Below are 13,533 nucleotides of genomic sequence, written 5' to 3' on the forward strand. Positions count from 1 at the left end.
TTTCCGCCCCAACACCCTAAAACATGAAAATGCAGGTGAACACGGGAAATCAATTAAACTATTGTGGTAACTGAGACTCGTTCATAAATTTGCTGTTTTTTCGACAGGGAGACGGCCAAAACTGAAATAATCAATTAACTATTGTGGTAACTGAGACTCGTTCATAAATTTGCTGTTTTTTCGACAGGGAGACGGGCCAAAACTGAAATAATCAATTAAACTATTGTGGTAACTGACACTCATTCATAAATTTGCTGTTTTTTCGACAGGGAGACGGGCCAAAACTGAAATAATCAATTAAACTATTGTGGTAACTGACACTCATTCATAAATTTGCTGTTTTTTTTCGACAGGGAGACGGGCCAAAACTGAAATAATCAATTAACTATTGTGGTAACTGACACTCATTCATAAATTTGCTGTTTTTTCGACAGGGAGACGGGCCAAAACTGAAATAATCAATTAAACTATTGTGGTAACTGACACTCATTCATAAATTTGCTGTTTTTTCGACAGGGAGACGGGCCAAAACTGAAATAATCAATTAAACTATTGTGGTAACTGACACTCATTCATAAATTTGCTGTTTTTTTTTTTTTTCGACAGGGAGACGGGCCAAAACTGAAATAATCAATTAAACTATTGTGGTAACTGAGACTCATTCATAAATTGCTGTTTTTTCGACAGGGAGACGGGCCAAAACTGAAATAATCAATTAAACTATTGTGGTAACTGACACTCATTCATAAATTTGCTGTTTTTTCGACAGGGAGACGGGCCAAAACTGAAATAATCAATTAAACTATTGTGGTAACTGACACTCATTCATAAATTTGCTGTTTTTTCGACAGGGAGACGGGCCAAAACTGAAATAATCAATTCAACTATTGTGATAATTGAGACTCATTCATAGTTTTGGTGTTTTTTCGGCAGTGAGACGGCCCCAAACTGAAAGAACCAATACAACTACTGTGGTGATTAAGTCTTTTCCATTAATTTCATTTTTTTCTCCAGGGAGACGGCCCCAAACTGGTCCGCGAGCTGTTCAGAGTAGCCGAGGAGCATGCGCCGTCGATTGTGTTCATTGACGAGATCGACGCGGTGGGCACGAAGCGATACGACTCCAACTCGGGTGGCGAACGTGAGATTCAGCGAACCATGTTGGAGCTGCTCAATCAGCTTGATGGATTCGATTCCAGGGGTGATGTCAAGGTCAGTTGTTCAATTAGAATACAAAATAATAGTTTAATTGCTTTAAAAATGTGCATTCTAGCAAGATTTCTAGTATACATTCACTTGAAAAACAGTTCTAGCCCAGTCAATGAAGGTCCAAAAAAGCAGTTTCGATCCAAAAATTAAATATAAGTAATTTAGAAATAAGGCATACACCATACCAAACACGACCAGCAGTATCAAACATTTTTAATATAAATTTTATTAAGTTAGTGGTGTGTAGACACCAATTCTCTTATTTTTGTAATATAATATATTTTCGAACAAAGTTCCAATTATTTTCATAAATACAAAAATTACTAAAAAACTTCTTAAAGAAATAAATATATGGGTTGAACAGAATATTTATTATAGACTACCTAAATTCTAATAGTTTCATAATTTCGTTACCAGCTCCATTTTGGTTATGTGTTGAATGAGATTTCTTTTTTTTGTCATTGTACTACCTATTGGATTTTTGTTACTTTTAATTTCTTTATTTATATAATTTAATTTCCTGTATGAACTCACAGCCAGCGCACAAGTTTACTTTGATGGCTGTGCCAAGTATGTGTAAAAATGTATTTCATCTCATTATTTGTATTGTACATTGGCAAATAATATTCTTATTCTTATTCTTAAAAAAATAAAAGCTGAATTTCCCACCATCGATAGAACCCTCCCAGAGGGTCATTCTCCCAAAAGTCCCAAGAAATCCCCTTGGAGCTTTCCGCCCCAGCACCCTAAAACATGAAAATGCAGGTGAACACGGGAAATCAATTATCTCTGTAACCATTGATCAGAAACAGTTCTATTATATGCCATTCGATTCGTTACATTATAGACTACAATATTGATTATATTAATTTTTCCAATAAAATTAACAGTTTTCTTGATAAAATAATATATATGTAAAAATTTAGGGGGTTTGCGATTTGATTTTTTTGTTTTCTTCGATTAACTACGAAACAAGTAGTTTTAAAGGAAAATGAGCCAAATAATTAATGTAGCCACTCTCATTGCAAATCCATTGATGTATATTGTTATGTATTTAAGATTTGATTTGACGCTGTGGAAGGGGAAACAGTCGACGCGGAACGGCGCAGCTGACTCTCTTAGCCATAGTTAAGTTCGATTTATTGAGGAAATAAATCCGACTAATATTGTAGTCCTTAATTTAACGAATCGAATGACGACATATGATAGATTTTTTCCGATTAATGGTTACAGAGATAATTGATTTCCAGTTTGCTGTTTACTATGGCTAAGAGAGTCAGCCGCGCCGTTCCGCGTCGACTGTTTCCCCTTCCACAGCGTCAAATCGAATCGCAAATACATAACAATATACATCAATAGATTTGCAATGAGAGTGGCTACATTAATTATCCGGCTCATTTTTCTTTAAAACTACTTGCTTTGAAGTTAATCGAAGAAAACAAAAAAAAATCAAATCGCAAACCCCCTAATTTTTACATATATATTATTTTATCAAGAAAACTGTTAATTTTATTGAAAAAATGAATATAACTAGTATTGTAGTCCATAATGTAACGAATCGAATGGCATATAATAGAACTGTTTCCGATCAATGGGTACAGAGATAATTGATTTTCCGTGATTACCTGCATTTTTCAACTTTGAGGGGGGCTAGGGGGGAAAGCTCCAAGGGGATTTCTTGGGACTTTTGGGAGAATGACCCTCTGGGAGGGTTCTATCGATAGTAGAAGATTCAGCTTTTATTTAATTTTCGGATCGAAAAAACCTTTATTGACTGGGCTATTCATAGACACAGATACTTACGAAGCGCTATAGCCCTGCGTGAACCTTGGTCTCCTCAACAATTCGCCTCCATTCATCGCTCTTATTAGCCAGTCTCTTCCAGTTCCTAGGCACGCTAGATCTTCTTTTAGGTCCTGCAGCCAACGTCGTGTTCTCGGGCGACCTCTTTTCCTCGTTACTTCCATTCTTCCAACAAGCATCTGCCTCTGCATCCTATTGTTCTCCATTCTTTGCACATGTCCCAGCAACCTGATTCTTCTAGACTATGAACCATGCTATATCTTTTTCCTACAGTTACGTTGAAAAGTGGCCATTGCTGCACTGATTACAGAACGCCAAGAATCACTTTTCCGCTCTAGTGCGGGAAAAATTTTTCTGCACTCCAGATTTGCAACATGACAACGCAAAATACTTAGTAGGTTATATGGAGCAACAGTGCAGCAAAATCAAAATGAAGTTGGTAACAGTGACTGCTGTGGCTGCTATAGTGAGCAGAGGTGCAACGAAGCACAACGCGCTAATTATTATTCATTATATATTATAACCAAGGACAACGAGGACTTTAGGATTTTACGATTAAGGTTTTTATCAATAATAAAATTACACAGAAAAACATTTGATGCATTTCAGGCAATTTTACCCATAATTACCCACTTTTCATATTCAATGGTAACTGTAGGAAAAACTTAATGTGAAATACGTGCGCAAAGTTCCTCTGCTGCACTCAAGAAACCATTCCGCCCTCGCCTACGGCTCGGGCGTAAACGTTTCTTTCGGTGCAGCAAACTGTCACTTTGCGCACTAGTTGCACAAATAACTATTCCCCGCATAATGTTTCTCTGCATTGCTTCTGATTCTCCACTCTCCATTTTCGCATATGGGAATTCTTATCATTATTTTTCTTTTGAAAATCCTCAATGCGTTCATATGTTGGGAGTTGAGAACCCATAGACACAGATAGCATGTGCGAATTAGTATTAATACTCCCATTTGAAAGTCCTTCCCTGTTCATTCATTCAAACAAAAAAATCTGATCATCAAAACTGATCACAGAGTATGACAAAGTGATGAAAACAAGTCATTTGGCAACAGAGCAAAGCGAGAAAGAGATAACGCTATCCGCTTTGTTGAAGAATAGACATGGATAGCAATACCATTTCTAATCAAACACTGCCATTTTAACGTAGATCCCACTATATTCACAAATATCGGGGCACCGAGCTTCGCTCGCTATTTATTTATTGATAAACAAAACTCAATTCTTTAAAATGATTGGGAAAGGACTATCAGGCACTGCCCAAAACTGTTTCTTCCCCGAATTTTGATTTATGCACTATGAATATTTCAAAAAGTAGGTTATGTTCCATACACTTGAATTCAGGTTAAATTTTCAGTCCAAATATTTGATAACATAAAAGTTCTAATTTAGATTGTTTACAAACCAAATTGAATAACAAAAAAATCTGGTGTGGCGCACTCACACAACTTTCCTTGCCGTTATGAAAATTGGTCACCTGACGCTAGTGTTCCCGCGCATCTCAAGTCTACTATTCAAAGATTTGAGCCAGCTGGTGACAGGGCAATAACGCTGGAGACACACATGAGGTCTGCTATCTCTTCATAGTGAATGATTTAATAGAATCAACAATAATTTGCAATTGAATAATCACATTTTCTCGAATTTAAAGGTAATTTTCAATTTTAGGTGAAAATGTTACTGAACATTAATTGTAGAGATTTTCATGCCCAATCTACTCCACTTGATTTTTTTTGTTTCAATTGTATCTGAAGCCTGATAATTGGTAATCTATCTGCATTGATGGGGCGGAGCTCCTGAAAATTTTACAGATATGGGACTTGTGGCAGTTGATAGAGCTTATCGATGACTATTTTAGGTATGAATTTGATCAAAATCGTTGGAGCCGTCTCCGAGAAAATCACGAAAAACCCTGTTTTTGACAACATTTTCGCCATTTTAGCCGCCATCTTGAATTGCATTTGATCGAAATTGTTCGTGTCGGATCCTTATAGTGAAAGGACCTTAAGTTCCAAATTTCAAGTCATTCCGTTAATTGGGAGATGAGATATCGTGTACACAGACGCACATACACTCATATACACACACACACACACACACAACACACACACACACACACACACACACACACACACCACACACACACACACACACACACACACACACACACACACACACACACACATACATACATACAGACCAATACCCAAAAACCACTTTTTCGGACTCAGGGGACCTTGAAACGTATAGAAATTTAGAAATTGGGGTACCTTAATTTTTTTCGGAAAGCAATACTTTCCTTACCTATGGTAATAGGGCAAGGAAAGTAATAACACTCACTAATCACTTAGAACTGTAAAATAATGATTAACTTTGAATATTATGATATACCATCTCATGTCAACAAATCAGATTATTTTGATCGAGTCAAATTAAAATTTCTAGATATCTCGTAAGATACGGTAAGCTAATTGATTACACAGCTGATCTCCCACACAGGCACACGCATCTTCTGTTATCGATCGACGACAAAATTATCATCAGTTTTTCCAAGGATGAATTATCCTTTTCATGCCCTTCAGCGAGTTTTCCCAGGGATGAGACCTAGTGCAATCGAATGTTTATATCATAAACCTCTCTCTCTGTAGTTTTCTGCTCGTAAGCAGGTCCTTCTATGTGGCAGCAGCCCTCCACTCTCTTCTATTCTCTGCCATTCGCTTCGTTGCATAGTAGCTCATCCCCTCCTTGATGTCGTCCAACATTTTGTATCTTCTTCTCCCTCTTCTTCCCTGAATGGTCCCCTCCATGGCATCCACCAACAAGCATTGCCGTCTCATCCAATGTCCCAGCCATCTCCTCTTTCTTCCCTCTATCACATCCAGCAGACTCCTTCTTTCCCCAACCCTCCTCAACACCTCCTCGTTTGCAACTTTATCCCTCCAACTGATCCCCTCCATCCTTCTCCATATCCACATTTCCAATGCCTCAAGCCTCCTCTTATTCTCCTTTTCTCAGCGTCCAAGTTTCTGCACCATACAGTGCCACACTCCAAACATAGCACTTTATTAGCCTTTTCCTTAGTGTCTTGTCCAGTTGGCTACAAAGAATTCTCTTTTTCTTATTGAATGCTGTTTTTGCCATAGCAATTCTTACTTTGATTTCTTTGTTGCATTTCATATCCTCTTCCATTATGCTTCCTAAATACTTGAAAGATGATACCTGTTCACCCTCCAGTACAGCATTCCCCATTCTTGCTCTCCTTGCACCAATTCTCATGCACTTTGTCTTCCTGACGTTTAAACATACTATGTTCTAAATTTCGTGAAAATCGTTAGAGCCGTTTTTGAGATCCGTTGAACATAAATAACCAGATATAAAAATATATACAGAAATTACTCGCTTAATATAATAGGATATAATTATTTTGATAACTGTATCAGGAGCCTTCGAGATGGTTGACAACATGTCGTTTGGATTTTTGTTTCGTAATTCTCTAATTGCGATTAACACCGCCTAGTAAAGAATTTGTTTATTTCATTTCAATTTTCACAAAGATTTCCTATTTGATAGTCTTCATTTTTAATTGATTAGAGTATCGTTTACATCTTGATGACATCGTTTACATATTTTGCTTGCAGGTTGTAATGGCCACCAACCGTATTGAGACCCTGGACCCGGCGCTGATTCGTCCCGGCCGCATCGACCGTAAGATTGAGTTCCCTCTGCCCGACGAGAAGACGAAACGGCGCATCTTCAACATCCACACTTCGCGCATGACTCTCGCCGAAGGAGTCAACCTGGCTGAACTCATTAATGCCAAGGATGATCTGTCGGGGGCCGATATCAAGGTGACCTAACCTAACCAACCCGTCTTTTTCCATTCTTCTTTATCATGTTCAGTTGTGAAGACTCAATTGTAGAGTTTTTTCATTCGTCAATTTTCCTTTTTTTATCGTGATTGTGTGATAGTCGTGTCAGTATACAAAGTTGTTTATAGACTTATACTTATACTAGCCGTCAGGCTCGCTTCGCTCGCTATATCAGTCTAGCCTGGACCCCCGACTTGATCGTCCAAAAATGAGATCAGCGGGCTAGCTTCGCTCGCCTGCATTTTTCATTTGAGCATGCTTCATTCCATCAGAAAGTCAAAGTACTGAGAAAAACGTTCGTAAAACGCTGATTTTGGGCGTATCTTTGACGTTATTGCAAATTCCTTCCAACACAACATTATTACACCCTAGCTGAGCTTCTGTACTAAATTTGAACATTTTCTGGTCATTTGTTCTCGATAAAGCTGAGAAAATGCTAAAAACTCTGGAAAAACGCAGATTTTGGGCGTATATCTGGATTTTTTTCCAAATCCGTTCTTGGTGCGCCTCTAAAGGGCCAACTGAACATACGTACCAAATTTGAACGTTTTTGGTCCGTTAGATTTTTTTTAGTTCTGCGAGTGAGTGAGTCAGTCAGTCAGTCAGTGAGTGAGTGCCATTTCGCTTTTATATATATAGACTATACATAGACACGCGCATCTTATTTTCCATTAGCTGATTCTATCTTGAGAACATGTTCACATGACAGCGATTTACACTCGATTTGCAAATCGCTCGGTTTGCCAGCCTCAAATTCAAATTCTTTATTAGCAATTACATTCTTTACATCACATTTACAGTATGTAGAGAATTTCTGTAGAGAATTATTTGAATTACAGTCAATAAATTAATCACAAATAAAAGAAAAATTCTAGAACTAGAACTAAAACACACACTGGAGGCCTTGAATAAGTTAATTAACAACTTAGATAGGTCTACTTGTTGAATCCAACTAACATTGAATCAAGTACCTTGTATTAATGGGTTGGATCTCAGGAAGGTAAGCTGTCAATGGTCATCTAAAAACTCTCGGACTGAATAAAATGCTTTATGTGTCAAATAGGTCAAAACTTTTTCCTTGAATTTAGATTTTGAATTTATGATTCTGGTTTCGTTTGGGAGGTGGTTGAAAAACTTTACTCGTACACATGACAGCGATTCATGAGCGGTTTGCGCTCGGTTATGATAAATAATTACTACAATATCTATGTACTCTATCTTTATCACTATATGACTCTAATATTACTGTTTCTTACATTATTTATATTACTATGTGTAGAATATTATTATGCTGGTGTTATTTTAAAAAAAATCAATACCTAATGAAATTATGTACTAGCCCTAGTATACCTAAGGCTGTTTTTTGCTCCTGTGAACTGCTGCCCTCTGAAAAAATGTCTGTTATCTCCTGCCAAGCAGACCTTTTCAGAATTCTATTCCTGTCATCCGAAGCACTCCATGTCCCAAATGCACTTTCTTTTCGCCACTTCATCGATAAACAATTCAGTGTCAAAGGATTCTAGGCCCACTTCCATATTTATACTAAGAAGTACTTGAAACTTAACTGAACTAGATACTATTATGAACTATGATCCTCTACGAACTAACTTAAACTGAACTTACTAAGTAACTGAACTAAAAATTGTAATAGAATAAATTTCGATTGAAGTGAATTGTAATAGAATGTGCACTATTTGAACTGCTCTGCTCGAAACCGCTCGGTTGACTGAAGACATGTGTACGCTCTCATAATATTTCATGGGACTATTGTATAATTACAGTATTTTATCAATGTATTATTATATGTGTTGAGAACCTCCTTTAGGTTGCTCTTCTTGACTTATCCTCAGTCTGATTATTCGGATGTTTGGGATGCAATGAAAATAATAATAATAATAATCTCATGCCTGCTCTAGTATATATAGAGCCGCCCGGCAACCAAGCGACAACCGAGCGGTTGGACTGGAAACTGCAACAGCCGCGATTCGCCGGCGACTACTCAAACCGAGCGATGCATGTGTACGGCACCATGTGTTTCCCTATACCTGGCAACCGCTCGGTTGGTCAACCGCGCCACAACCGTCATGTGAACAGGCTCTGTATCTTACTGTTTCAGTACAAATACAGATAAGAATAGCATCAGCTGATGGGAATGAAAATACGCGTTGTCGTGGCGCATAAGTCTGTCCGCACCTCACGACACACAAGTATACAAGACAGTGTGACGCACACCGACGTAAGAAATGGGAATGAGTCATGGCTTAGCAATGAGGATGCCACATCTAATTTTCAAATTTATACGTCTTGCTATTCAAATGCTGTCTTATTATATACTAGCCGTCAGGCTCGCTTCGCTCGCCATATACGTCTAGCCAGGGGGCTCCGCCCCCTGGACCCCCGACTGGATCGTCCAAGAATGAGATCAGCAGGCTCGCTTCGCTCGCCTGCATTTTTCGTTTGAGCATTTTTATCATATGTTAGGACAATCCAGTCGGGGGTTCAGACTAAACGTCTGGCTAAACGGATATGGCGAGCGAAGCGAGCCTGACGGCTAGTAATATAATATTCCCAGGATTGAAGTAGCAGTGCCCAATGAATTATTTTTCCGCGATAAATGCATTTAAATCTTCAACTTGGTGCCAACCTAACAAAGTCAACTCAACTTGATGCCAACCTGACAAAATTATTAATTTAGTTGCCAGTTAACAACTGTTTCGAAGAGGTACTCTATCTAGATTATAGTTCTATAAAAACATATGATATGGACATTTCAATTATAATTAAGAGATTGGGGGAAGAAGAATATACATGCTAAAAGACGAACTTTAAACCCTTAAAAACAACCCTTAGAGTTGGAATATTGCCAAAAGATCTCTTAGTGCGCCTCTAAAGGGCCAACTGAACAAACCTACCAAATTTGAACGTTTTTGGTCCGGTAGATTTTCAGTTATGCGAGTGAGTGAGTCAGTCAGTCAGTCAGTGAGTGAGTGCCATTTCGCTTTTATATATATATAGATGCAATATTTCCTATTTTAGAGATAATGTGGAATATTTCTTCTATGTTTGGTTTTGAAGCATCTAAATTTAAAAATCTACTCTGTGAAAATAATTAAGAACTGAATTTTTTTTTTTGAAGTGAACAACTACAAGACTTAACCTATTTTGGATTATGTGTAACCTTATCTAAAATATCGGGGCACCGAGCTTCGCTCGTTATTTTTATTTATTGATAAACAGAACATAATTCTCTAAAATGATCGTGTTTATATTTTACAGCTGGCTATACGTCAGCTTATGAATTTCGGGGATGCGATATTTTGATTTTCCACAGAATCAGTCGCTCACTTTTCACTGACGACGAAAGTCTCAGCTGTTTCAGCCAAGGATGAATTATCCTTTTAATGTCGTTCAGCGAGTTTTCTCAAGGATGAGATCTAGTGCAATCGAATTTTTACATCATAAACCTACTATGTTCCAAATTTCGTGAAAATCGTTTAAGCCGTTTTCGAGATCCGTTGAACATAAATAACCAGATATCCTATACTTTTAAACGAGCAACTTCTGTTTATATGTTTAGATATGTCTATATGTTTATATGTTTGTATTTCACCGGAGCTCGAAAACGATTCCCACGAAATTCAGAACATAGTAGGTTTATAATATAAAGATTCGATTGCACTAGGTCTCATCCCTGGGAAAACTCGCTGAAGGACATTAAAAGGATAATTATTATTCATCCTTGAAAAAACATCTGATAATAATTATTTCGTCTTCTGTTGGTCATGGAAGTGAGTGAGCGAGTTCATGTGTGTGGGACTGTGCCAAAATTATTACTCAGCTGTTGAACTTTTGTAATCATTCAATCAGGTACTTAGTGCCGGTTGCAAAAACGCCGGGTTTTTTTCAATCCTGATTAATTCCAGTAGATCCATCTTTTTGAAATGGTCTTCTCTGATTTGGTTCACGTGAAGTTAATCAGGATTAAAATTTAACCGGCTTTTGTGCAACTGGGCCTTTGTGAGGGAAATTTTGCATTCCTCTGGGAATTAATCTCAATTTACTGTTATTAGATGGAACATTTCTGTATGAATGTTATTATAATTTCTTCTTTCGTAATCAATTTTTTATGTTTTTGTACTCCAGAGCGAAGCTCGGTCCCCGATATTGAAAATATAAACAGAAATTGCTCGCTTAATATAATAGGATTTGGGATAGGAATAGCACAAGGTTACCTTATTTTTTCCTCTCCGTATCATTTTGATGATGTACCTATTGCATGAATGAATAAAGCAATTTTTGTTTGTATTTTGCAGGCTATCTGCACAGAGGCTGGATTGATGGCGTTGCGTGAGCGCCGTATGAAGGTGACAAGTGAGGACTTCAAGAAGTCCAAGGAGAGTGTTCTCTATAGAAAGAAGGAGGGAACCCCTGAGGGGCTATATCTCTAAATTTGTGTTTCGTCTAACATCTTTATTGTCATTCGTTTATTTGCATTTTGTGAAATTAACATTTCTATTAAACTTTGCTGAAAAGTATTTTCTCGTTTTATTTCGTCTACGGTGTCTTATTATCTGAAAATCTAGTTGACCGAGCGAAGTGAGGTCTAAGATTCAAGTCGACGGTTTGGCATTTCTCTTAATGTTTAAATGTTTATATATTCATATGTTGCGCATTTACGGCGAAACGCGGTAATAGATTTTCATGAAATTTGACAGGTATGTTCCTTTTTTACTTTCCTTGCCCTATCACCATAGGTAAGGAAAGTATTGCTTTCCGAAAAAAATTAAGGTACCCCAATTTCTAAATTTCTATACGTTTCAAGGTCCCCTGAGTCCAAAAAACTGGTTTTTGGGTATTGGTCTGTATGTGTGTGTGTATGTGCGTCTGTGTACACGATATCTCATCTCCCAATTAACGGAATGACTTGAAATTTGGAACTTAAGGTCCTTTCACTATAAGGATCCGACACGAACAATTTCGATCAAATGCAATTCAAGATGGCGGCTAAAATGGCGAAAATGTTGTCAAAAACAGGGTTTTTTGTGATTTTCTCGGAAACGGCTCCAACGATTTTGATCAAATTCATACCTAAAATAGTCGTCAATAAGCTCTATCAACTGCCATAAGTCCCATATCTGTAAAAATTTCAGGAGCTCCGTCCCATCAATGCAAAGTTCGATTTTAGATTCCCAATTATCAGGCTTCAGATACAATTGAAACAAAAAAAAAAATCAAGTGGAGTAAATTGAGCATGAAAATCTCAACTATTAATGTTCAGTAACATTTTCACTTAAAATTGAAAATAAGCTTTAAATTTGAGAAAATGTGATTATTCAATTGCAAATTATTGTTGATTCTATTAAATCATTCACTATGTAGAGATAGCAGACATCATGTGTGTCTCCAGCGTTATTGCCCTGTCACCAGCTGGCTCAAATCTTTGAATTGTAGACTCGAGATGCGCGGGAATAGTTTCAGGTGATCAATTTTCATAACGGCAAGGAAAGTTGTGTGAGTGCGCCACACCAGATTTTTAATTGTGCGTCGACGTATATACAAGGTTCTTGGAAATTTTGCATTTCAAGGATAATTTAAAAGGAGCCACCTTCATACGCCAATATTAGAGTAAAAATCATTGAATTATTCATCATAAATCAGCTGTCTAGTGGACTATAAAGCTGCGTACACATTTTCGCGCTTCCAACGCGCACCGAGCACGCTCCTCCCTCGTACCACCATCGAACCACGGTCGCTCCTCCCACGCACCCATCATGAACGTTATGGAAGATGTTAGATCTTCTCGCGTTCCCCGGTCGAACCACTGTTGCTCGCCGGTCGATCATCAATCGCTCTGCTGGAGTGACGTTCGGTTGCGGAGCAGAGCGAAAGTCTGTACGCACCTTAAAGCTGCGTACACACATTCGCGCTTCCAACCCGCACCGAGCACGCTCCTCCCTCGTACCGCCCACGTACCACCATCGAACCACAGTCGCACCGCCCACGCACCCATCATGAACGTTATGGAAGATGTTAGATCTTCTCGCGTTCCCCGGTCGAACCACTGTTGCTTGCCGGTCGATCGTCAATCGCTCTGCTGGAGTGACGTTCGGTTGCGGAGCAGAGCGACAGTCTGTACGCACCTTATTACTACCCGTTCAAAAACATCGAACATCTTGAAAATGTATCCAAATTTGTAGACAGTTGCAGCCAGACCTGATAACAGCGCTCACACTCACATTCCGGGACGACACGTCACGGTACGATAGGACAGGAAGCTCTATGTTTATTTAGAATTTTTTCTAGGCATTTTAAATTGATAAATTATTTATCAATTTTTGAGAAAACTAATAGTTTCATAACACTTATAAGCCACGTAATACAGGATTATTACATGCTCAATACAGCCGATAAAATCAGCTGTTCCTGTATTACATGACTTCCAAGTTTTTATGAAACAAGGGACTGGCTCATGACAATCTAGAAGACACTTAATACAGGAACCGCTGATTTTAACGCCTATATTGAGCATTTAATAGGAGTTATGATTCTCCTGTAATTTTATAGAAAGTAAACATTTATTTATGACTTATGTTTTATGAAACAGGCTCCTGAAATAATTATGTATACTTTTGCTCT

The 13,533-nt window shown here is 38.0% G+C and overlaps 1 protein-coding gene across 1 annotated transcript in view; it reads left to right on the top strand.

The window, feature by feature from the left end:
- The window catches only part of LOC111043501 (26S proteasome regulatory subunit 4), a 28,188-nt gene extending 16,756 nt beyond the window's left edge, over nucleotides 1-11,432 (top strand). The window contains exons 7-9 of the mRNA XM_039425559.1: nucleotides 1,015-1,212; nucleotides 6,667-6,876; nucleotides 11,211-11,432. Of these exons, the coding sequence (XP_039281493.1) occupies nucleotides 1,015-1,212; nucleotides 6,667-6,876; nucleotides 11,211-11,345 (543 nt within the window). The 3' untranslated portion in view covers nucleotides 11,346-11,432. The remainder of the gene's footprint in view (nucleotides 1-1,014; nucleotides 1,213-6,666; nucleotides 6,877-11,210) is intronic.
- Nucleotides 11,433-13,533: the final 2,101 nt, after the last annotated feature.

Source organism: Nilaparvata lugens, chromosome 4, assembly GCF_014356525.2.
Source record: "Nilaparvata lugens isolate BPH chromosome 4, ASM1435652v1, whole genome shotgun sequence".
NCBI classification, from domain to species: Eukaryota; Metazoa; Arthropoda; class Insecta; order Hemiptera; family Delphacidae; genus Nilaparvata; species Nilaparvata lugens.